General features: G+C 37.6%; 1 protein-coding gene across 3 annotated transcripts in view; it reads left to right on the top strand.

The window, feature by feature from the left end:
* Nucleotides 1–26,904, top strand: part of LOC131036397 (uncharacterized) — a 160,025-nt gene that overhangs the window by 11,155 nt on the left and 121,966 nt on the right. For 2 of the 3 annotated variants that reach the window (XM_057968281.2, XM_057968280.2), the window contains exons 2-4: nucleotides 19,996–20,368; nucleotides 20,661–20,744; nucleotides 20,988–21,078. In XM_057968281.2, the coding sequence (XP_057824264.2) occupies nucleotides 19,996–20,368; nucleotides 20,661–20,744; nucleotides 20,988–21,078 (548 nt within the window). Of the gene's footprint in view, nucleotides 1–14,285; nucleotides 14,394–19,995; nucleotides 20,369–20,660; nucleotides 20,745–20,987; nucleotides 21,079–26,904 lie in introns of all 3 variants that reach the window. The other variant, XM_059221579.1, reaches the window with a different exon arrangement.

Here is a 26,904-nt window from a genome sequence, read left to right as displayed (position 1 = left end):
TAGTGGGCTCTCGTCATGGCCCACGTATCTGCAAACCCAACACCACCTCGGCCACCACTTCTGTTTCCTCTAGTAGAGTACCTATTGCATCACCATCAGGGACACAGTCTATAGGTAGTTATTTTGTGCCCAGGAACACACCTGGAGCACAACCATCATTAGAGGCCACTGGATGAAATAGGGAGGCACATGAGAAAACAAATATTGCATGTGCTGATTTTGGGTACTTCAACAACATTCCATTCAATGTGGCAGACAATCCTTATTGGCTAAATTTGGTTATGGCAATAACAGTTTCAGGAAAAGCGTACAAGGCCCTTCTTGCAAGGATTTGGGTGGGAGGTTAGTAAATAGTCCACTTGATTTCATTTTTAATTGTTTTTCTTGTTTATTAAATCAAAGTTGTGTAGTAAGACCTAATTTTACTTTGTTCTTCTAGGTTGCTCACAAATGCAATTGATAGGGCAAAAGAAGTGGTGGAGGACCAAATAAAAGAATGGAGAAAATATGGCTGCACCATTCTTTCTGATGGGTGGATAGATGGCAAAAATGACACCATTATTAATTTTTTGGACAATGTGGTGTTCTTCAAATCAGTTGATGCCTCCAATAAGGTGAAAAATGCAGATACATTGGCTAGAATGTTGGAGCACGTTGTCATGGAGGTGGGAGTAGAGAATGTGGTGCAAATGATCACAGATAATGCAACGACATATGTGACAGCAAACAAAATCCTCCAAGATAGGCACCCCACTCTTTTTTGGACACCTTGTGCAACACATGTCCTTGACCTTCTTTTGGAGGACATAGGAAAACTTGATGGGGTGATTCCAATTGTGGAAGATGCAAGGGGGATCACAAAATATATTTACAATCACCCTTGGGTCCTACATTTGATGAGAGAGCACACTCAAGGGAGAGATTTGGTGAGATCCGGTGTCACAAGGTTTGCAACAATTTTCTTGACGTTGCAAAGCATTCTTGGTGCATTGACTTCTTTGAAACAAATGTTTGTGAGTCAAGCATGGCTAGACTCACCTTATTCAAAGAAAGTTGAAGGAGAGGGTGTCGCATGCATAGTCTTTGACAACCATTTTGCACAAAAGGCTACAGAGATTGTAAAGGTAACTTCAAAACTTGAATTTTTAATTATTCTTGATTCAAGTCTCTCATTATTAATTTGTAACTTCATTAATTAATCTTTTTGTAATTTGTAATTGTTCAATTGTAAGTGTTCGAGCCCTTGGTTAGAGTTTTGCGCTTGGTAGATGGGGATCAAACCCCAATGGGGTATATTTATGAAGCCATGGATAGGGCCAAGGAGTCTATAAAAAATTACTACAGGGGGGATAGACTCAAATTTGATCCCATCTAGGAAATTATTGATAGGAGGTGGAACAATCAGCTCCACCAACCCATTCATGTAGTCGAGTACTTCCTCAACCCCCATTTTAAGTTCGAGGATTCTTACTCAGATCCTAATGGAGAGGTCATGGAGGGCCTCACTACATGCATTCAGAGGATGATACCGGAGGTTGAGGTGAGAGACCTCGTTGTGATATATCTCCAAAACTATGAGGAAGCAAGGGGTAAGCTATTCTCTTTAGAGCTGGCAAGGAGAGGAAGAACCACTCAAACCCTAGGTATAACATTTGCCATTTGGATTTTGGGGTCTAAAGTAATTGATAAATTGATAAAATATGTTTTTGCTTTTCTCTTTGCTTTCTAACTTTTCAATATTTTATTTTGTAGATGCTTAGTGGCAAAGTTGGGGTGGAAATACCCCAAATCTCAAAAAATTTGCCCTCAGAATCTTATGTCAGCTTTGTAGTTCATCCAATTGTGAGCACAATTGGAGTTTGTTTGAGGCCATCCACACGAAGAAGAGGAGCAAGTTAGCTCAAAAACGCTTCAATGACCTTGTCTTTGTGCAATATAATCTTCGCTTGCGCATAAGGAAGGTAGAGAAAGCAACAACTAGTACAATTGATTTGGATGATATAGATCCTTACAATGATTGGACATCACAGGAGCGACCTCCATTGTTTACAGAGGATGACATCAATGATTTGGAGAGGCAGGCTATGGAGGAGGAGGGGGGTGGATTTGGTTTCACACTGGATGACATTGAGGAGGATGAGGAGTCATTGCCAGTACCAGGAGAAGCTAGAGGCAGAGCTACGTCTAGGATGGAGGGTGAGCCACAGCCTGAGTCAGACATACCGAGTGTGGAGACACAACCACGCCCAGTGCAGACTTCTAGGACTAGACCCTCTAGTTCTACCTCTCCTTTAGTTTTTACTAGAGCTGGGAAGAGGAAGATGTAATTGTAATGATGCATTTACTTTTAGTTTTACAAAAACTATTTACTATTTTGCTTCCAGGCATCAGCATTCCTCACGAGGATGCGATTTTGTACCCACTTTGCGTTTAAATATATCTAGACTCAGTTTGTTTCTTTTGTGTTCTCATTTATTGACTCATTGGATGCATCTTCTCATTGAATTTTGCAAAAATAATTCATTTCTAATTAAATTTAAGCAATTTTTTAAGTTCTCGAGTTTTTTTGCCAAGTAGTGGCTGAGTTTTTCCTGAGTTTCTTTTTCAGGCCTTGGCAAGTTTTTGGTTTTGGCGAGTAGTTTAACTATGTTTTCAATATTTATTAACAATAAAATTATGACTTGTTGATTGATGAATGTTAGAAAATAATCATCGAGTAATATTAAGGGTTCTTGGAATATCAATCTGTAACAACAGTTTGAGCTAACACAATCTGCATTTATAATGACTGATATTCTTTTATTGCTGTTTGAATCAGACATTCCTGTAGCAGCATATTGAATAAGTTAATGTTGGTGTTAGGGTCTCATCCTAACTCTCTTGCTTACAACAACATTTTGTTTTGATTGAATATAATCATTATTGCTGATCATACAAGAAATTCAATAACTATATCTAATTCAGTGAATTCATAAGGAAGCGTCCCCCTTATTTTTAAATGTTGTCTGATTGGGGACGTTACACCTTTTGTGTATGAAAGAGAGTTTGGAGATGTATAATACAAAGATGCCAAGTAAACAATACAATATAGAATAACAAAGAAAGAAGGATAGTATAACAAACTGATCCAAGACAGTGGAGTCCAATGGCATGTAGACAACTTCAAAATGATGATGCAAAATGGTCCAATGTTGCTGTAGGTTATTAGAATGCTGTAGAATATTGTAGGAAAACTTGTGAATGTAGAAGATTGAAGATGAAAGCTAAAACCAGTCCAGTGCGTGAAAGGAAAATGGAATCCAATTTTTTTTTTTTTGATTGGTGAAAGGTTGTATTGTATTCATTTCCAAAACACATACAAATTTTTTGTTAAAGTCTTGTGGTCTTAACCACTGATCTGGCAATTTAAATCTTCCATGGAGCCATAAACTAAAACCTTTTCCTACATCCCACCCAGCTCCAGTTACTTACAATAGTCACAAAATATACATTTAAATTGTTCGTTTTTGTCCATTAAAATCTACTATTGTATTTGAAACCCTAATTACAATATTTACACCTGATACATTATATATGGCTACACATTAGTACCAAAAAATAATTATGCAACAATGCAAAAACATCATATTGGTTAATTTTTCTTCTGGGACTTCTTTGGCTCACCCGCCCAATATTCTTTCTTGAATTTCAGGCACTTTTTTGTGGGCTTCTTCTTTGCTGGACTGGCAGCCATTTGTGTTTGCTCTCTGTTGCATATGTACTCTTTAATGCAATTACAACTCAATTGGGCTTCTGCACGTTTGTCTTCTTTATCACAGGAGGCACTTCACAATAGAAAGGGCTGCAATGGTGGCAAAAACTCTACCACATGAAGTCAATCACCCCTACGAGCTATGAATCCTTTACTAGGTTTGGCCATTGCAATAAAAGTGCCCACGTTGTAGGTCCATTCATCTCTCACACATTCATTCATGACCCAATGCACATCATCTTTTTCATCCAATTCCAGACAACATGCCAGAAATAAGGATGCAATATAAATGTTGGTGCGGTATCTATATTTTGACTTCACAAGCTCTTCCCCCAACATCATATTTTTGTGAAAACATTGGGTTTTCAATTTTGAAGACATTCTTTAATCTTGAGATTTTTTCCCCAAGAATGCCAATTGTTGCTTCTTCATTCTCAAAGTGAAATTGGCTTCTATCCTTTTGACCTTTGCAATTCACTACTTACTCTAGTTGTTGCAAATATGAGTTCTTGTTGTCATTGATGTCAAACATGTTGATCCGGATATGTAACTTAGTGATATCTTTAGTTCAGATGTGATCTGGAGTAGTGCAGTTACAGTGGATTAGTTTAATAGTTATGCAAATGTTTGGTGACTGATTGCAGTCACCTTAGATGGTATATGAAGTTGTAATATAGATTTTTCAGAGCTTTGGAGATGATCCTAATGGTCCGTAGTTGGTGTTGGTGAAGTATGGCTGTTCCAGTGAATAGTTTGTTAGAGTTTGCTTAGACTTTGGTTCACATTATGGCGCATATGTTTTATCACTTCTTGCGGTTGGAATATAATGTTGTTGGATGTAAATGCATGGTGTATTCTTGTTTTCAGATTCTTATTTGGTCTATAGATGGAGTTATGTTGATTTGAGTTCAGGTATGCACAGTGACAGAGTGATATTGTACAGGAATACGTTGCATTCCTCCGCCTTAAAGTATTTGGTGATGCGGCTTGATGATTTGTGTTTGTAGATATCAGATGATGCTATCTTAAGCATCCACAAGTGTTTTGTGGTCCATATTGGAATTGGTGTAAGTTTAGCTGGTGTGCTTGACTGTTTTATTATTTGGAGCTGACCTATAATAATTTGGTTCGTGCGGTAGTGTGCAAATCTATAGTCGATGATTTGGGATGGATAGGAAGGTGTGTCGACATGGTGTGATGCCTCACATGTTTCACCTTGCCTTTCGCAATGCATTGAAGATTGGTTTTGGGCCAATTGTTTTGATTCTACATGTTACATCTAGGTAGGCTGACCTGATTGATGTTGTTTTGGTTGCGAATGGTATAAAAGGAATGAAATCATTTTGTAGATGTAAGTATGAGTTGTATGTCTTGTGTGTAGTGTTTGTGAAGTTGTGCAAAGGTTCACAAGTACAGTGGTGAAATAATGAAGACAGTTTCAGATGTCTTTTAACAAAGAATTTTAATTAGCATATCAGTGGATGCGGTTGCCGATAGTTTAGTCATATTAATGTATCTCTCTTATATGTAATGTATCTTGCCTTGAAGAAGTGCTCTTAGTGTCTGCAAGTCTTTGTATCTTGCCTTGAGGTTGTGCGCCTCAGTTTTGCAAGTCCACTTCAGGGGCAAACAAATCCTTGGCCTTGAGCCTAAACATTGTAATCTATTCTTCATATAGTGAGATAGTTCTCACTGTGGTTTTTCCCTCATTGGGTTTTCCATGTAAAAGCTTGGTGTTCATGTGTGATTGCTTTTGTGTTTCTTAGTTCATTATTTCTGTACATGTGGTAAATGGAATGAAGGATGACTGAGTGATTAAATTGGTTAAGTTTTAATATATGCTGATTCACTCCTCCTCTCAGCATCTAGAAGTGTTCAATAGAATTCACATTCTTCACCAACACCAAATGAGGATTGAAAAGACTTCCTTGCATCACTAAGCCTACTTCGCATGCTCCCCATTTCTCGAGGGAGGCATTTCCTTAAATGCAATTCATGATCACTTCAAATTGCTTCAACTCGTACATTCTCCTCAAAATTTATTGCTCTAAAGTCCTCCCAAATCTCATTCGCCTCCTTTACTTTAAATGTGGATACCTATTTAGACAGGGTGTCCGCCAGCTCGTTTCCCTCTCTTTGTATGGGTTATTACTTATTTTAAATTCCGCAAATGAGGACATATTGTTTCTAATGATTTTAATGAATTTGTTTAACTTCCATATTGTTGTGATGGATTCACACATCGCCCCATTGCAAATGGGGACCCCTACTTTTTGCTTTCTAGGGTTAGTTTTCTTGGCTTAGTCTTTTAGGTTTGTGCTATTAATATTTGCATTGGAGAGTTTCTAGAGAGCTCATTAAGATAGGATGGTCTGCTTAGGCTCAAGTGGGTCAGTAGGTGGTCCAGGTCAGGGTCTCTGTTGAAAGCTTCCTCTTGGTTGGGCTTGGGACTTGCTTCTAGGGTTGAGTCTTGATTGAGTTTGAGGAAGTCTTTGTATCATGCTAGGAAGTCTTGGCTTTTGAGACCTATGCCATTGAGTCAAGTCAAGGATGCCTTGGACATTAAGTTGAGCAAACTTTTGATCATGAACAATGAGGAATCTGGGTGAGAACCTCAATTTTGCTCCTGACCCTTTCAAGGGTACAAGAGCGAATTCTTCAAAAGAAAGCTTCCCCCCAAACTGGATGAAATACTCTATCTCAGGGCCTTGTTTGATGCAATATCCACTTACCTATCCCTTAGAGAAGCATATCAATGAGACTTGAATGCAAAGGCTTGAAGATAATGGAGAATCTAAGCTAGAACACCGAGTTCGCTCCTATCCCTCTCAAGGGTACAGGAGCGAAATCTTCCTTAGCTCTCTTTGCCCTCCTATTTTGGACAAAACCTTCACTTTAAGGCCTGGATTGGGAGGAAATAAGCTTGAATTCACCCTTGGAGATGCCTTTGACAAACTTAGATTTGGAAATTTTAGAAAAAGTCAAGAATTTGAGCATTATTGCAAAATTCACTCCGGACCCTTCCAAAGGGTTCAGAGTGAATTTCCTTAGACTCTTCTCTTGTTCCCAGTTTAGACCACAAACCTTGCTTTCTAGTCATGATTGAGGAGAGGATGATCTATTTAGGCCTTGAGAATGAATTGAAACCTAGCCGAATGCACTTGGATCATGGGAAAATTTGGAATTTGAGCTTAAAGAAGAATTTTGCTCCCGACCCTTTGGAGAGAATTCTCCTAAGAATCTCTCTTGGTCCTAACCTGGACTATAACCCTTGCTTCCAGGCCTCAATTAAAGGAAGAATAATCTATCAAATGAATTGAAGCAAGCTTGAAGATCAAAATGAGAGAAATTTGAGCTAGATTGTGAATTTCGCTCCTGACCCTTCCAAAGGGACAGGAGCAAATTCTCCTAATACCCTCCCTTGGTCCTAATTTTGGACCATAAACCTTACTCCTACACCTTGATTGAATGAAGATTGATCGATCCATGCCCTTGGAATGAGTTGCAACAATATTGGATGAGAAATTTGAGTGGAAATTGCCAATTTCGCTCCTGACCCTTCCAAAGGGTCAGGAGCGAATTTCATTATAGGTCCTGTCCTCTCAAAGGGTTTGGAGTGAATCAAGGTGAGGCACGCAAGAAAATTTGAAGGAGTCTCTACTTAAACTCTCTTAAAAGGTTTGAACTTGTTAAAATTCATGAGCAATGATGTGAAAATTGAGTGAAAATATGAATTTTGCTCCTGACCGTTCCAAATGGTCCTGAGCGAATTTTCCTATACACCTATTTGCTCCTTGTTTGGGGTCAAAATATTTGTTCCTATGGTGTGATAGAGAGAGAATTGATGTGTACAACAAAGTGAAATGATGAAAGTGTGAAGGTTTTGACCAAAATGCCAAATTTCGCTCCTGACCCTTCCAAAGGGTCCAAAGCGAAATTCTTAGGAGGTCTTGTACCTTGCCTAAGCCCTTGAGCGAAACCTATTACTAAGCATTTTCGGAGGCAAATGACTTGTTTTTGATGAGAAAAGGATGAGAAATGAATTTCTATGAAGGAAAATTGAGTAAAATGCAAATTTCGCTCTTGATCCTTCCAAAGGGTCCAGAGCGAATTTTTCTTGAGGCCTGTACCTTGCCCAAGGTCCAAAGCGAAATCCTTCTTTTAGGCCTTTTTGGGGGTTAAATAAATGATGTCTTTAGGAGAGAGGGATTGAAAGGTCAAGTCTAAGACAAGGCTAAGTGAAAAGGAGTATGAATTGAGCCTAGAGGATCAAATTCGCCCTTGACCCTTCTAGAGGTATAGGAGCGAATTCCTTCAAAATCTACATCTCACCTCCAGTTTGGGTAGAATCCTTGGTTCAAAATTTTTGCATAAGGTCGAATGACCTTATCCAAGCCTTAAGGACCTATAATCATGGTTTGAGCTTGTAGAAATGAGTAAACTTGATGAATTTGAACACAAATGTCAAATTCGCTCCCGACCCTCTCTAAGGTACATGACCAAATTTATTCTAAAAGTGTGTCTTTTCCTCCTAGCTTCAAGGGAAATTGATTCAAATATCTTCTTATTGATGATTTAAGGTAAGAAATGCCATGTTAGAATGAATATATATCATAATCATCTTTTGTTTTCTTTCTAGATCAAGAAGGCCGGGCTAGAAGGAAGAACAGACAAAAACAAGGAGGACGTCATTAGGAATCTTCATCATCCTCAATGGGACCCTTAAGCGCATAAAAGAAGTCTCAAAGTGCTGAAGACTTCAAGTGTTTAACAGTCACAAGCAATGGAGCTAACCATCCTCAAGGACCTCATTCTATCACATGGAGAAATCACAAGATGGCAGAGAAGAAAGATCTTATAAACACTTCAAGGCGAGGTGAGCTACCAGATGAGGAGTGACTTGACTGTGAAATCAAGAGGAGGCCTCATCAAACACAAGAGAGTCAAGGAAAGGTACATCATTCATCAGGTACATCAAGGAAGGAGGATGATCAACCAAGGTCAGCGCAAGGGTATTTTGAAGAAGCAGATAGTTTCAAAAGAGTTAATCAAAGTTAGCTTCTCATTGAGTATCAAGAAATATTGCTCAATGTTCTTTGACCAAGCACAAACGCAAGACAAGGTGGTATCCTAGTCACTATTCCTCCAATCAGAAGGGTCCACATCAGCGTGTCTAGATTCGATGAATCACGCTTATGCACGAGGGCATAAACTCCGATGTACCTACCCTTTTCATCTATTGGTTCTCATGTATTAAATGCAATTTTCTCATTGGCTAGAGGAGTTTGTTGTAACAAACCCTAATTAGGGTTTCCATCTTGTAATCCTAGCCATTGATTGTGAATCAATCAGAGCCATTGAATTGTAAGGAGCTCTTTATATAAAGCTTTGGCTCTTCATTTGTAAAGGTTAATAGTTGGGTAATAGTGAATAGTTTGTGAATAGGATAGAAGAATAGAAGCTTAGATAGTAATCAGAATAGAATAGGAGAAGGCAAGAAATTGTTGCCTAAATTGTAAATGAACTCCATTTTCATTGAAGTTAAGGTGAAATGTGTCGTTTCTTGCAATATGCATGGTTTCTTGTTGGATCTTCAAATTTGATGGTAGATAATTAGAGTGAATGGAGAAAATTGTTGAATGCACTCGTGTGGAATCCACCTAGTCCATACCACTAGCCTCTTACTAATTGTAAGGGCGCCCTGCGTGGTCAACTGGCATTGAATGAGCTTAATCTCAAATTGTTTTGCGTCTATTGTTCATGCATTAACTTGAATGGTGATCAGTGTTTGATGGTGTAACGATTTGAACATATTCGAAGCATCCTTTGGAAGATTGCACTGAGCTGGTGTCAAATTGTTCAGTTTGATGGTGAGACCTAGCCTAGTAGGACTCCACCTAGTCGTTCATCTATCTTCTTGTATTCTAGGTCTTAGATTAGACTCTCTAAACCCTAAACCTTTTGCTATTTCTTTATTCTCCCTGGTGAGTAGATAGGACTTGAGTTCCAACAAATCAAGCATTTAGGCATACAAATGTAAGTCCCCTTGTGATTCCAGCATAATCACATCACACGAACAGAGCTTATCCACACGTAGAGACCCTACATATAAGAACCTTGGAGTCTTCTTGAATGATCCTTAAGCAAATCTTCAGTATGCGAGAGATTTTGTTCAAGAGAGGATAAGATACCTTGGTATTTTATTCTGCGTTCGCATGTGCATGAAAAACACATCAACACATACCTAAGTTCCCCCTTTAATAATTGTATTTATTATAACTTGAGAGTCTCCCTCTAAATGAAGCCTTGATATCGAGAGTCTTCTTGCCATGTTGGTAGCAAGCAAAGTGGCTTGCTCTTTAGCTTCATTGTTTGAACCATCCACTAGCTTCTTCATCCCTAAGGCTAAAATGCTCCATGTCCAATCTCGAGCAAGATATACTACACTGGATGGGCCTGTATTACATTTTGATGCCCTGTTGAAATTAATCTTTACCCATCGTTCCTCTAGCTTTATCCATATCACTTCCTTGTTCATAATATCGTTTGGATGAACCCAGGAAGGCCCATTAATAGGCCAAAATGGAATCCAATTTTAGATCTCCATTATGCCAAATGTTTTTTTGTTCAGAGGAGTTAGGAAAGATTTGTTGAGAACTTGGTGGGACTGGGTATATAACTTACAACACAATTGAATTTTAAAGGACACCATTTTTGGCTATTAATTAGCATCTATTAATTAGCATCCATATAGTTGTGCAAACATGAAACAAAATCAGATCGTGCTGATGTATGTGTGATTGCTGTTGTAAAGGGCCAAAGTTTAAAGTTATCACTAAATAATTTAAATTACAAAATGAACATAAAAACATCAGAGCAACCATCATATGAAAGACAAGTACACAAATATTCATCAAGTTGGCATTCAGATTTAAGGAAAAGGCCACATTATAGGGTAAACTTTGTCCTAAAACAGACAATGATAATAAATGCTAATTACAGTTACCACTTTCACTTCCCAATTATAGGCTATGCAGTTTTCAAATACCTCCCTCTACAAAGTGCCAAATATCATTAGTGAACAATGTATTCATATCCTCTGCGTTTGAATATGGATCAATGCCATTGAGGTTGAGTACATGATGTATCGCTTGCACCTCTACCTTCTTTGCACACAATGAAATGTTGGACTACACAAAGACAAGTTCATTGAAGCAGTTATTAGTCAACCTTCTTTGTGCACAAACCAAAAACAAGTTCATTCAAACATTTTTTAAGCAACTTGTGGTTTGTGTGAATGGCTAAAAAAACACTCCAAGTGCTGGGACAAAATATGAATGGTGAATTTTTTGAGGTTTTCATGTTGTTGCACTAAAATCTTTTGACCACAAATCTATATATGTATGCATGTATATATTATATGAATATTTTGATATGCAAGATACTGCCAAGGGGGCAGGTACAATTAAATCAAAATTGGAAGTACATAAGTTCTCAAATATCAGTTTGTGCCATTGACGGCCTACTCCTAAATTTCTTCCTCAAGTCTTTCCTCTTCTCCTTAATTCTTTGAGTCATATCCCCCATATGTTTTTAAACAAGATATACATGATTTCTTCAATGAGTTCCTTGATGCGTGTCTACATCCTTGTTGTTAAGAAGTTGAAGAGGTCTTCGATGTATTTCCTATACTCCTCCAAGTTCCCTTTTATCAACCCCACTTGTAGAAATGCAAAAGCCATTCTCAAGTAGCTGTTCTCCTTGAGCTCTTACTTCGAAATGGCCCTTCTCACATGGTATCATCTAGCCTCATCAAATTCTTTCACAACCTTTATTCCCGCATCCCAAAACCTCTTCTAAACATAGTTTGCAGTGGCCAACATTCCCCAGCTATGTTTTCCCATGATGTCAGCAATAGTTGGTAGGAAACTTCCAATGAAGAAGTTGTCATGTTTATGGCTAGCTGACTTTGTGCACTCCTTGGATTTTATAACAATGATTATTGTGCTCCTTATTTGACTAGAACCAATGGAGAATAGGGACTATCGCTTTGTTCAAATAGAAAGGCTTTGTTACAGGCACAGGGAATATATTTTAAAGAAATTTTAGACAGTGGCTTTTGTATTCATTGGGTAGTGAGAGAACCTTAAATAGAGTTTCCATTCCCATGCGGAAAGGGAGAACAATTTCTCAGTTTGCATCATACAACCAACTTGGGATTTGCTTGGATTTATTGGAGTTTAGAGAGGTGGAAGAGGTATCACCAATCCCCAAAGGTAGTTTGGTGAGATAGTGATGGTTCTTGGGCCTTGCTAGAAGCTATAGGTGACACTTAGCCCTCAGGTCATCTGTGGTGGTATACTTAAGCTATCTATTCCAAAAGTGATTGGTGCAAATTTTTGATTTGCTTGAGGAGAGTTTGGAAGTGAGGCACTGTTGTAACCTTTTCACACATCGCCCCATTGCTAACGGGGACCCCCTCTTTTTCGGCTTTCTGCGTTGTTAGGTTAGGGTTTTGGCTGCTTAGTGGGCAATTTTGTGTTTCCCGTGCTCGAGTCTCAGAGTTTTGATCATGCCTAGTGCCATTAGGGTTTTTGAGGTTATAGGATGAAGTTGCAAACGTTGGAATTTTAATGATCCTAAATTTTGTCTAAGTGTTGACCTTCTTGAGCGTTAACGTGTACAACGGTGATTTTAAAGTGCCAAGGTATTCCTAGACCTTTTGGAGTTGTTTTCTTGCTCCTAAGGTATTATTTAAATTGATTTCACACTTTATCCCGACAAATGTCCTAGCGTTTCGCTCAATTTTCTGGAAAATTTGCCTAAGTCCAGTCAAGTTTTGAAGTTTTTAAGCAATTTTGAGTGGTTAAAATGTCAAATTCCTAAGGGAAATCCATATTCCAAGGGTTAAAAGGTCAAATTCCATGCTAGAGGTGCTTTTCCCCTCATATTCCAGACTACCCACCCTTTTCCCCCACTCAAAATCCACACTACACATGGGTTTCTTCTGAAATCCATATTCGCTATGATTTTCCACCACTATTTATCCATGCCTGGGTCGATTTTCCCCTGGAAGTGCTAAAATTTTGCTAAGTGTCAGGATTTTTCCAGACTGCCATCGATTTTCCACCAGAAGTGCGGACTGCAGTGTCGACTATAGTGCGGACAATGTTGAGGATGATTCCATGCCTGTGTCGATTTTCCACCAGGGTGTTTTGTGACAAGTTAGTGCGGATTTTTGTGCAGACTCTCAGTCCATACCCAAGTCGATTTTCCACTGAGAGCAATTTGATGAGTTAAGTCCAGATTTTCATCCAGACTGAGGTCAAATTTCCACCAGGGAGTGTTTTTTGTAGACAAAGTGAATTTGGAGTGTGGATTTCTTATCCATACCCCCATCGATTTTCCCCTGGCCTGTTTTGTATGCATTTTGATGAAATTTTTGCATGGATTTTTATCCAAGCTAAGGTCAATTTTCCCTTGTGGGGAATTTTTGACGTTTTAAGTGATTTTTAATGGTATTTTTTAATCCCAATTAAAGTTGATTTTCCCAGGCTCAATTGTGATTTAAAATTGAAATATTTAATAAGTGAGCCCCATTTTTTAATTGTTTTTAAATGATGATTAATGATTATTTAAAATTTTAAAAGCAAAATTAAATAACTTGCAATAAGCATTCAATATTTTTAACCTTCTAGAAGCAAGTTAGTTTACCAAACAAGTATATAGGCAAGTGTTTTATCCCACATTGCTTGTGTGGTGAAATTGAGAGGCAAAAACAAGTATAAGAGAGGAGTCTCCAGTAATATTTTATTATTAAATCTGCCAAGTGTCTCCATGAAGGGCGATTTTTCTCTCTTATTGGCGAATTTTGGCAAAGTGCTGAAGTGAAGTGTTGGGTTGAGGATTCTTTCCTCCTTTTTTTTCCAGCTTGCTGTTCCATCCCATTGCTGCCATTTAAGACCATTTCCAGATTATTCGATTTTCCATGTTTGGTGATTTTTGGTGTTTTGGCGATTTTCTCCTCCATTGCTGGTTGCTGTTCTAGACCTCCGTTGTTGCAGATTTGAGCTACATTGAAGACATTTTCAGAATTTTAAAATGGCGCTATAGCTGGGAAAGTTCGATTTTTATTTTGCAAGTGCTGGGAGCTTACTTTGGTGAATTCCATGCATGTTTGATGCCACCTTTGCCTCGCTACTTGTTGTCATTTGCTTCAGATTTAGACCTCCATTGTTGGCTGTACATTCAATTTTCAGACTTAATTTTTATTGCCCAGCCAGCTGCAACTTCAGCAATTTACATTTGGAGAGCATTTTGGAGGCATTTTTGGGATCATTTTCAGACCATTAAAAGGCTGTCTTAAGGTCTGCAACTGTGTTAATGGCTGCTTGTCCCCAAAAATTTATCTTTTACCAGCCATAACCATGTTTCCAAAATTAATTATTTTCATCATCAAGACTGATTTTTATCAAGTTTGTGCATATTTTGAAGGATTGCAACATGGTTTTTGAAGTTAATTTATTAGTTGTAGGTTGTCTTCAGATTTGTGACCTCCATTGTTGACTGCGGAAGGTGTTCTCAGACATACCTTGTGTGAAAACACAACCTTTCACACCTTTTCTTAGTCATCGTTGATCCGGTATACTCCTTTAAACTTTAGTTTGCATAATTTCTAAGCATAAAGAGATATTAATGAATTTTATAGAGGGTTTCCATGCCCTAACGTTGTCACATTTTGAATCTAATTGTCAAGATCTACCAAGAGTGTGGACTATTTTCCTGACTTTATGCTCTAATTAGCTAAAATCTTTAGAAAGTCAGGAATTTTATCAAGAACATTATTTATTTTCCTAAGTCTAACTTCAAGCTTTGTACAGGTGCGATATCTAAGTTCGGATTTAAGGAAAGGAAAAAACTACAGAAGATGTTGGAGACTGGATTTTATCCAGAGCTCAAGATTTCATCCAGATGGAAGGAGATCATCGATACAAACATGCATTTCCTAGACCTAAACCAGATGCGACAGCGGATGTTCGGAGTCGGAAATCAGGTTCCTTCCCCAACATATGCGAACATTATGAAGAGTGGTATTTTTCATGTTGTTGGATTCCCACAGTCCATACAGTGTAGTGAGCTTATCTTGGAGTGTGCACGGTGTTATGATCCTCGCACGCGAATGATCAAAACTCCTAAGGGCGTTGTTATCGTCTACCTTGTTGAGGTTGCTATTGCTGAGGTGTTCGGAATTCCACGCGGAACAGATATGAAGGATGCGACCAAGGATGATTACACAGAAAGATACACGAAGAAGATGGGTGCATGCAAGAATATGATAAACAAGGAGTGGATGATTGAGCCTAGGTCTCATCATTCCAAGGCTCCCAAGACACTCATGTGCGTAGACTTCAAAGAGGAGCATAGCGACTTAATATTCCTACTCAACAGAGTGACGAGAATGCCGCAGGGAGCAATATTCGATGAATGGATGTTCTATTTCATCCAGGATTGTCTTAGAGGGACATTACTAAATTGGTCTAAGATTATAAGTGACAATTTGGACTTTTAGCTGAGGAATGTAGAGCGGTCCAAGTCATTCGCCATGACTTCTTACCTGGTATACCTGCTTGCACGGTTTGTTTCATACAAAGGATTGATATGCAAAGGTGAAGTTGGGAATGCGCAAGGACAATTCCGGAGTCATGAATGCTACCCCCAGCTGAGCATGTATAAAATTGAAGACTATAAGAGAGTGAATGATGAATTCACTATGTACATCATGCGGATGCGTCAAGGCGGAATCCACAAAAGATTGTCCAGGGAGGCAATAGAGTTAATAGAGAAATATGGATCGTGGTATATTCAGTTTCCCACTTTCACATACCTTAGGATTCATGGGTTTCAATCTGAACCCTACAAACTTCCTAGGTATTCGACTGACAGAATGATCTTGTTGGAAGTGGTGAGATAACTTCTAGAGTTTGATGCCATTCAGAGAGAGAAGCATAGGACAGGCTTGACATTCTCTATTTCAGTTGGGAAGACATCAGAGGTTTGCTAGTCTGCCCTAGCTGCCAGCACTGCGAGTGAGGAGCTTGCATTTTATCGATTTGCAACATATAAGAAAAGAGAAAGATTTGATCCAGATAAGAAAGTAGGAAGGATGAGGGGAGAGAAGTTCATTCACAAAGTTGACATGGAAGATTATTGGGCCAACCTGATGGACAAGCAAGCAGTGAAGAGATGAATGTGGTCCAGAATGTTAGTGGATTTCATGAGGAAGTGTGGAATTTTCCTCATTCCTGATCAAGTGTTAGATGACAGAGATCATACGCATCCACAGTATGAGAGTGAAATGAATAAGACAATCCTATTGCCAAATTGGTTAGAGTCAGAAGAGATTGACCTGAATATATTGATGAGAGAGGTCTTGAGTTTCTCCCGTGCATGGGTAGATATATAGATGAATAAGTTAGCTGATATGGGTGTTCCCTTCACTTATGAAAGGATGAAGCCGACAGAGTCTACTTCCGAGGATGATCAGAGGACTATCAGTGATGTCAGGATTTATGCAGACGAAGAGAGTCAAGCTCCCAAGAGAAGGAAGAACACGCCAGGAGAAGTCAAGGCCAGAGGGAAGAAGATTGAGGAGGTGAAGAAGAAACAAAAGACTATCATTCCTTCACCTATCATTCCTTCACCATCTCTTAGTGTCTCATCAATCAAAGTGATCGAAGTAACAAAGTAGAACAAGGAAACCCAACAGTGTTCCAACACAGTGATACTACCAGAGAATATTCAGCAGTTACATGCCACAACGACATCTACACCTCCAAGTGAGAATGATGATTAGCCGGGATCCCCTACTGTCCTTTTGGAAGTTAGTTTGGGAAATGTGTTATACGATTTGACCAGGAATAATCCTGACGATGATGATGATGTTATCTTGGGATTGAGAGGACTTGATCGAGAAATGTGTCTCGCTGATGGCTTGGAGATGGCTGCTATTCCTGATTGGCTGATGGGAAGTATGGAGAAAAGTACGAATATGATAGAGGTACAACCTATTGATGACATTGATGACTACCTAGCTAGGAGTGCTAAGGAGAAGGAACCCAAGAGAGCTGAGATTTTGTCGCACATAGCTAGAGACGAGATAGGAATGTGGATTGCGCAATTTGCTGTTCTTATTGCAGGCGTGACAGCGGACATTACTACTCCTATGGATTTCCCGATCACTTCCGTTGCCCTTGGTCGTACATCCAGAGAGCAAGAGTTTCAAGAGGTTGGTGATAACCTCAAGGCGATCAACGCAAGGTTAGACAGAGAGATTGGGGAGAAAGAAAGGTACATAGAAAAGAATATCAGACTTAGAGAGTATATTGCAGGGATAAGGCGTGAAAATCCCACCCTTATTTCCCCCATTGCAATTGACCATGGAATACATTCACACTATGAGGCATCAAGAGATACACTCTCAGAGGTGGAAAAGTGGATTGAGAGTACAAGAAAGCAGGTAGATGATTTCCTTACTCAGTTTGTCCATGCATATGATAGGACAACCGGGCTTGTATTTAGAATCTAGTATTTGGAGGGAGTTTGTGAAGAATTTCGGCCTATTCAAGAGAAGACTATTCCACGCCTCCAGGCTTTGAAGAAGATTCCTCATTCCACTTTGGTCAGCGAAGACATTGTGCACAGTGGAGACAGATATGATTTTCATGGCTGGTATTGTTCATTGGCCGTGAAGAAATCCACTTATGAGAACGCCCAGTCGAGTTGTATGGAGATGGAGGGATTGATTCAGGACATTCAGATGAAGATCCTTGCCTCGATTGAGGAATTATTGGGTGTTGATGTTAGTGATGCTAGTGGTTTACACTTAGCCAAATTAAGAGACAAGATGAGGTTTATGTATTTTTGCCAGTTGGACTATTTGAAGGAGAGTCAGATGGATGACTTGGTCTCTTTGTTGATTCATGTTCATAGTTCGTAGAAGCTCATGCCAGATTGGGAGAACACTTTGGATGCTTGCTCGGATTCACTGGACATGATTGATTTACAACAGGATACCTTTCCTAGCATTTCCATGGAGGAGTTAGATTCAGTATTGGCTAGATTCTTGGAGTATGCTAGGAGAGAGAGAGATGCAGGGAAGAATCTTCTAGAAAATTCCCTATTTGATGATTAGGTATCTTTTCATTGGGCCATATGTTGGTGGCACCATTTTTGATGTAAACCCTAATTAGGGCAATTCTAGGGTTTTGTTGGCATGATCTCGATCGTTGATCTTGGATCAATCTAGGCCATCCATTTTGTAAGAGACTCTATATATGCCTCCTTGTCTATCATTTGTAAGAGAGAGTTTTTGTAGAATTGTTGGTATATGCTTCAACTATTTAAATCATAATCATTGTTCAATTGTTGGTGTTTTTGCTCTTCAAGTGTTGTGTTTGCATTCATAGTTCTCAATTCCTCCAAGTTAGATTAGAATTTATTTTTATGTATGTTAGATTTAGTGAAAGATTTGCTGGATATATTTGTGTGGATTCCTTAATCCATACCACTGGCCTCTTGCCGCTGGTAAGTGTGTCTTGTGTGGTCAATTGGAAATTTACGTAAGCTTAACTTCAACTATTATGCGTCCCTTGACAAGCATCAACTTGGATGGTGTCAACATTTGATGGTGATAGCCTGAAAATCCTTAAGTATACCTTAGATGATTGCACTAAGCTTGTGTCACTACCTGTTTGTGAGACCTTGCCTGGTTTGATTCCACGAAACTTGTTCATCATTTCCTACATTCCTAGGCCTATAATAGATTTCCTGAACTCTATTCCTTTTGCCCATTTTTTTAGTAAGAAGTAAATCCAGAGCCATATTGATAAATCTTAAGTTGTCAGCACACCTATTCCGCATCTTCATGATAATCCAAACATTTGCGTAAGCCCCCAAGTGAACACAACAATTCACATCGACCATTGAGTTACCCACAAGTCAAGACCTGACATGTAGAAACCTTGGAATCATTTTAGTTGATCTCATTCTTAGCATTTGAGGTGATTTTGTTCAATAGAGGGTAAATTATCTTGGTAATTTATTCTGTATTGTTATGTGCGTAAAATACACATCAATAGGACAAAATAAACTTGAAAGAAAATTCTTCCCACTCCATAATGGCAAAAAATACATGGTGTGACTCATTGGAATGGATCAACTTCCCATCCTCTATAGGGAAGGCCAGCATACCTCACTAACCCATGGATTATGAGATCTTTTGGATGTGCCCCCATGTCTCATTGTAGTCTTTGATAATGATCTCCTATGTTTGAGCATGTGATTGGGAGGGATTGATATAATATATATTCCATACACACACACACATACACGTAGACATATGTACAAACATATACATACATATACACATGTATACAGACGTATACATATATATACACATGTATACATACATATACATACATATACATATGTATATATGTATAGATATACACACATATACAGACAGACAGACACATACAGACATACACACACACGTGTGTGTGTGTGTGTGTACATATATATAATTTCAGACATTTATAAATACAACCTTATGTGGCTCACTTTTCACATTTATCAATTTGTATTTCCCTCTTAAGTTGTATTGTGTTTATACAGATGGCAGTGTTTGTTTGTAGGCTACTATATTTACTTTTCCAATTATACTCATTGGAACTTTTAGCAGTACTTGGTATTTATAAATCTTACAGGATAACTTCATAACAATGTAATAATTGTTAATCAACTAGCTATCGGATTTCTTAAGCTCCTATGGTATATCCTCTGGTAGAATCTGCAGATTCTGCAAATAATGTTATGATTTTTACAGTTTTAATGATATGCCACTGAGGTTTTTACTTAGAAGTAAGAAAGAAGTGAAAAATCTAATGGCTGTGTGAAATTTCTGAAGATCATCTGAGACTGACTGCTTATTAGATTGTTGCCTATGATATATGACACGATTAAGAAAGCTTGATTTAGTTGCTTTTTTTTTAAATATCATTTACCTCAAGCTTGAAATTCATTTCTGTTATTTAGTATATCAACGATGAATTTCTATATGATAGACCATGTTAGCAGGCTTGTTCATGATTTCTAGTCAGAATATTATTGCTCAGTCCTTGATGATCTGTTTTGCCCTTGAGCTGCATTATGGTGTTTTTGACCTTTTGAAGGCTTCTGAATTGCAGGCAAGATCATCAGATGCCAATTACATTGAGCTTAGATTCCGTCCAGAAGATCCACATTCTCATCCTGCATTTGGGGAGCTCCGCCAAAATAATTGTCTTTTGCTGCGTATTACAAGAAAAACTACGCATGATGGACAGAGTTCTGTTTCTCAAGCCACCTTCCCTTCTGAAATGAATGAAAATTCTTTACAGTCTATTGATATAGATCATGATATCCGGATCCCTGGATCAGAAAATTTTGTTCTAGGGAGTTCGAATGAACTGGATACCTCAGATAATGACGAAATTGATACTTCACCAGCACAGGACTCAACAAAAGAAGAGCTAAGAGCTGATATAGTTGCCAGAGTAGATCATGCATATAGTTTTGATGGTGAGAGTACAGTGTTTCTTTATCTCACGAATTTTTTCTTTTCTTTTCCTTAGCATGTTCAAAGATTTGATCACACATATAGTTTTGATCGTGAGAATATAGAGTTTATATAACATATTGTATCTATCCTATCGCCTTAGTGTGTTAACATGGAAAATGGAATTAACAAACTTGTTCAGAATCCCTGCATTGCATTTATGAGTTATGAGTTTGCTATGTAGTCATTTGTTAGCAGCTTTAAAATGAAAGTATGGAAAATAACCTAATTATATGGCTTGCATTACTTGGGCAGGCATGGTAGATTATCAATATGTACTGGCTGTTCATGCCGAGACTTCTAGAAACAAGAAAAAGGGGCATATTGATCCAGGTTTTGGTAAGGTTTCTAGATTTGTAATTGGTTTAAGATTAGCTCAAAAAGTAATATTACAATTTCAGTTATTTTCAAGCAGATAGTTTAGTTCAGACCATTTGATATATACCTTGAATTATACATTTATAGTCAGCAAAAATCCTAGTTTTGTGATAGAGGAACTAGATTAACTGTGTTGCTTAGTAGATTTGTGATAGAGGAACTAGATTAACTGTGTTGCTTAGTTTGCTAATTCGTCTGTCTTAGAGAAAGGCACTCTTATGGACATAGAGCAAGATGACCTGATGATGCTTGTACCACCACTCTTTTCCTTGAAGGACATGCCTGAACAATTAGTGTAAGTTTGAAGATTCTCAGCTTTTGCAGTGGTGTTGAATGTATGGGCATTGTAAATTTAGATCGGTATTAAGGATAGGCATTTGCTTGCTTAGGTTAAACTTATGAACTTGTATATTTCTGTTACCTGTTTCAACTTCTTTTATTTGTGTTACATAATTGCTTTTAGTCAAACACTAATTTATAATCATAATGCACTCACTTGAAGAGGAGGTATAAAAAATAAGAAATGATGAAATGAAAAAGGATGAGAAGAAAGAAAAGGTTGTTATTTCATAAATGATTGACATATACTTATAATTACAAATTATTCAAAGAATTAAGTTTTTTGATGATCAGAAAGATATTTAATGAAAATTCAGAAGTTTATTGAAGGCATATCATGTTGATGATTTTTCTCCTATGCTTAAGAAGGTTCATGTTGTGATGTTTCCACGCATCGCCTCATTGCAAATGTGGACCCCCACTTTTTGCTGGTTAGCATAGGTTTTTTGCTTTTTTAGTTTAGTTTGGCAACATTTCATAGTCCCTGTATTTAGAATAAAGGTTCGATTGCGTCAAATTATGAGGGTGTTTGAGGGATGAAAGTGTAAAATCTTGACTTGTATGGAAGTGTGAAAGTGATGTAGGGTAAGCTGAATGAATGTTCTAAGTTTGCATTGAGCTTCAAAGTCTATTCAATAGTGTAAACAATTTTCAAAAGTGCAAATGCAAGTGAAGTTTTATATTGAAATGGAAAATTACTTGCTATTCCATTAGGGATTGCAAGTGTCACATGCAACCTTGACCTAAATTGTTCAAAATTTGTTTGGAATTGCAAGTCGGTATTGCATTCACTCAGACAAAATTTCGCTCTATAAAATTGCATAATGTTGCACTTTGGTGACAAAATGTTGAAGTTGACTCTGCCCTTTTCATTCAAAATATTGATCACCTTTGCAATTGCATTACAAAATGTTGCAATTCACTCTCAAAATTGCAAAGGCAAGAATTGCAGTGTAGAACAAATTGCAAAGTGATTATAGGATTTACTTGCATTTTTATTGTACAATTCAACATTATGTCTAAAATGAGCTTCAAATTGTAAAGTTACTTGCATTTTTGATTGAACATTGCAAGACTCTTCCTCAAGTGTGCACAACATTGTAGAGTTTCCTTTTCGCTTGCATTCAAATTGCAAGGCACCCCTTCACTTGCGTCCAACATTGTACAATGCTTCAAACGCACAACATATTGTAAGACTAGCTGGAAATTTGAGAGGAGCACAATTTCCTATCCACCTTGCAATTCTGCCCAAAGAAGAGCTATAGGAAGAGCACAATTTCCTCTCTACTTTGCAATTCCTTTGAGCTCAACAAAGTTTCTTGACGACCTCTAAATCGCAGCCATTGGATGATCAAAAACATGATAAGGTGGCCTAGGATCAAGCTAGAGGGCGCAATTCCTTCACCATGGTGCAATCTCGCCCTTGTTGGCTTGTCCTTGATAGGGTCTCAAACTTGCTCTCGTATAATTGTTCAATTTGGCCTAGTTGGATAAGTGCTAAATCAAAGTGTTAAATGTTATAAGAGCTTCATCGGAACTTCATTCTAGGTGCAAAGTTGCAGAGCAGAGTAAATATTCAATGCAGGTTTGAAATGTGTTATGAAAGTTAAGATCTTAACTTGTATTTATACCACTGAAGACAACTTAACTTCAAGGGCGAAGATAGCCGACTTGGTAGAAACAAATTGAACTCTCAAGCTGGCCGACCTGAATAAAATGGAAAGGAATCCGAAATTATACATTGAAACAAAAGAAAAATGCTAGTGAGGTTGGCTAATGCAAGATAAGGAGGGCGAAAATCTGCCTCTATACTGCAATTGTGCTCAAGACAATAAGGAAGTCGACTAGTACATTAAGGAGAGCGCTAATCCACTCCCATGTTGCAATCCCACTCTTCTATGGTTGTCTAGGTCAGCTCTCTGGAAGGGACTTTCAAAATTCAATTACACACAATTAAAAAGTCAAGTTGGCATTATAAGGGAGTTATAAGTTTAGACTTAAGAGGGCTATAAAAGAGTTTAAGGTCTTTAATTCTAAACATCAATCTTCAATTCATTCAAAGCTCTAATGCGAATTAAGGAGCAGATCTGAGATGAATTACATCAGATCTTAGGCAGTTCTTCCTCCACATTGGAGCAGATCTGATCAAGCTTGAGAGTACGAATTATAGCATCCATTGGAGGACATTTGTACCAGATTTTGAATCAGGACTTAATGCGATTTCTATCAGCAGACTTAGACTTGCAATTTTCGAGTGCAATTTCTAGAAATCTCTAGTCATGTTAGATTTGTGAAGCAATTATTGAAAAAGGATTGTCATTTAAATATCTTTTAAGTCCTTAAAACATAAATTCAGGAATGCAAGATTCTAGTTTATATTTTTTCTATTAATTTATTGCATTTTGCTAATTTAGGATTTATCTTGCTATCATAATTTAAGGATGTTTCTTTCTTTTTCAGATTGATTGTATGTCATGAAGAACATTCCAAATCAAGGATTTCTGAAGGAAGACAAGATTCACAAGACAACATCAAAATGGGGGATTTCCAAGTTACGGATGCAAAGCGGACAATAATGCAATGAGAAGGAATTCAAGTACAACAAGAAGATCAAGACTCCAAGAAAAGCATTTGAAATCCACCTATATGATGCAAGGAAATGTGGATTGATGATTGATGATGAGTGATATGAAGATTCACATGTGCAAGCTGAAGGACTTCATAGCCTAAACAATGTAAGATGCGACATGGAAGGACAACAAGAGGAATCCAAGTTCAATACATTCAAGAGAATCAAGTCGTGCAAGGAAGGTGGTGAATTGGCTAAGTCATGAGACATGGGCACTATTTCACTAGCCTATTGCAATCTCACCCATCTCACTTTGCAAAGGAGCTAATCCACCTATATGATGCAATTGCACTTTCTTGGAGGAAATTTCCTCTTAGTGTTTTAGATGCGCCCTTGTAGAAAGCTAGGTCGGCCTCCAATAATGTGAAGGAAAGGAGTTTCAAAGGTCAACATAAAGGAATGATGCAAAGAAGAAGTCAAGCATTGCTTTGCACGATGAAGAAGTATTACAACATAAAGAAAGACAACATCCACATATGCAAAAGGTTTGAACAAAAGATGCAATCACAACATGGATGATTCAGCAATGCAAGCTTTCTCTATGATGGAAGAAGACTCATCAATAACTACAACAGTCTTGGATTTCCGAAAATCCAAGATCCCAAGATCCCAATATCAAAGTTTGAGACATTCAAGATATCATTAAGATGATACTACTACAAGGAAATGTTCCACAAGTAAGGAATTACACCAAGGAACTCAACAATTCAAAGCAAGGAACTCCATATTAAGGAAATTTCAAGACAAGGTATACATTCCAAAGCGAAGAAATGTTTCAAGATTCAAAGGTTGAAAGTGGAAATGCATCACAAGAAGAAGAATTACCAAACATGATAGTGAAATGCAAAAGAGTGATCAAGGAGGAAAGATAGTTTTAGGAGTTAAGCAATGTTAGAAACTTGATCACCAATATGATGCAATCTAGGAATATGAGCCATCACAATCAGTGAAAAGCTTAGGAATGTTGAGTATCAAGATATTGCTTGCAATGAGGTATCAAGTTCACATGACATGCAAGTAGATGAGGTTGCGCCAACTCATCTTCGTCCGCCAATCAAGAAGTCCCATGTTAACATGCCCAAGTGCATTGAACCTATTTCATTCAAGGAAGGAGCATGTGACATGTGGCACTACATCAAATGTTATTCGATGTACCTAACCTTGTTTTTCATTGGTCCATGTTCAAAGAGGGACATGCGTTTGAAATGTTGTAATGATCTTATTGGTCAAGGAGGAGTTAGTTGTAACTAACCCTAATTAGGGTTTTATTGTTAAATCTTGTCCATTGATTTCAAATTAATCCTTGCCTTTGAATTGTAGTTGGGATGTCTATATAAGGCTCAACCTTCTCATTTGTAAAGGTTAAGAGTTAATAGTCAGAGAATAGTTGATAATAGAATAGTTAGTCTTAGAAGTACGGTAGAAGGGAAGACAAAGGTTGTTGCTAAGGCTTGATGGAATAAACATACTACATTCATTGAAGATATGGTGGATTTTGTGTGTTATTTCAACATGTTGCATGGTTTCTACTTCTCTAAGTTTAGTTAAAATTCATTGATCTTGATGGAGAAATGCGATGATATGTGATGAATTCCTTGGTTCATACTTTTTGTGGTTTACTGATTGTAAGCTATAGTGTATAGTTAGCCTAAGCCTAATTATTGTTGCTAAGTTCGATTATGGATTTTCATTTGGATTTCGCTTGTAATTGGGTATTTGGATGAATGCTTATGATATGAAAGTCATTCACTACCTTGGAGATCACATCAGTTTTGTGTAATTGTTAATTCATGACGAAGCAAAGCTTGGTTTAAGGAATTTATCTATCCAAGCATCATCTATCATCATCATTGTTCAATAGGTCTAAATTAGATTAGACTCTCTTTCTCTTTCCTTTTGAACTTTCTTTGTTTGAGTTTGAGTTATTTAGTTTCACGTTTCAGTTGTGATTCATAAGCATAAGTCCCTTTGTGATACCAACATATCACATCATATACATTGAGTCTATCCATTGCATTGTCAAAACCTGACTAAAGAAATGTTGGGGTAGCCTTATTTGATCACATTATTGAGCATATTAGGTTTCCTTGTTTAAAAGAGGATAAGATACTTAGTATTTTATTCTATGTTGGCAAGTGTCAAAAAACACATCAACATGTCACTAATACTAACTTTTCTACATAATCCTCATTTAACAAATAAAATATTATCGAGGAATACTTTATCATCATCCTCCCAGCACAATAAAATAAAGCTCTTTTTTTCTAGCATGCAGAATACAAATTAAAAGAAGGACAATAATAAATCTTGAATGATGTTGGCATTATAATTGTTAATGGTGTTGTGAAAGACTTGGCATAAGCATTGGAGAAACCCTTTGCAAAGAAACTGCCACGTTTGATAATTTCTCCAAATGCCTATACAAGACATTGAAAATGGGCTAATAATTAGAATAAATAACCAAAAAGAAGAAAATGTTTTCCCTTAGAAGAGTTGAAACATGAGTCAGACAAGCATCAATGCTAACTTACATCGTGGTAAATACATCCACCTCATCTTGTGTCTCCCTAAAAAATTTCTGTTATGGAAATTGGTCGCTTGGTCTTTACGCATAGTGTTTGGCTTGAACACAACACTTGTTTTTATTGATCACAGTGGGGAACAATATGGTATTTCTTGGCCATTTGCACAAGGAATCTTAAGGGTAATTATTCCTATAACTTACAAAAGCTAAACTAAAATAAAACACTAACTCATCCCTAAACCTAACCTGAAGGTATAGTTGAAAAAACACACATGAAATACTGAGAGGTGTGGGGGTGAATTAGTATTTTAAACTTTTCAATTTTAGCGAAAACATAAAACTTAAGGAAAGCAATCATCAAGACATCAACACCATTTTTCTCGTGAAAAACCCTTTTGGGTAAAACACCATGACATACAAAGCTTTTTTTAACAAAAATTGGGCACCAACCCATATTACAAATGAGAGCACTGACTCTTTGAGAGCACCGACTCCAAACAGCTGAGGCACCAACCTCAGTTAGAGCTCCAACTCAATATAGAAAACAATAAATTTTAAAAATCACTGATATAACTCCTCTGTATTTTCTAGCGGCACTAAGTGTAACATCCAACATACATACATATCTC

Source organism: Cryptomeria japonica, chromosome 5 (assembly GCF_030272615.1).
Source record: "Cryptomeria japonica chromosome 5, Sugi_1.0, whole genome shotgun sequence".
Lineage (NCBI taxonomy): Eukaryota > Viridiplantae > Streptophyta > Pinopsida > Cupressales > Cupressaceae > Cryptomeria > Cryptomeria japonica.
The sequence above is the reverse complement of the archived record's forward strand: the minus strand, read 5'-3'. Positions and strand labels throughout refer to the sequence as shown.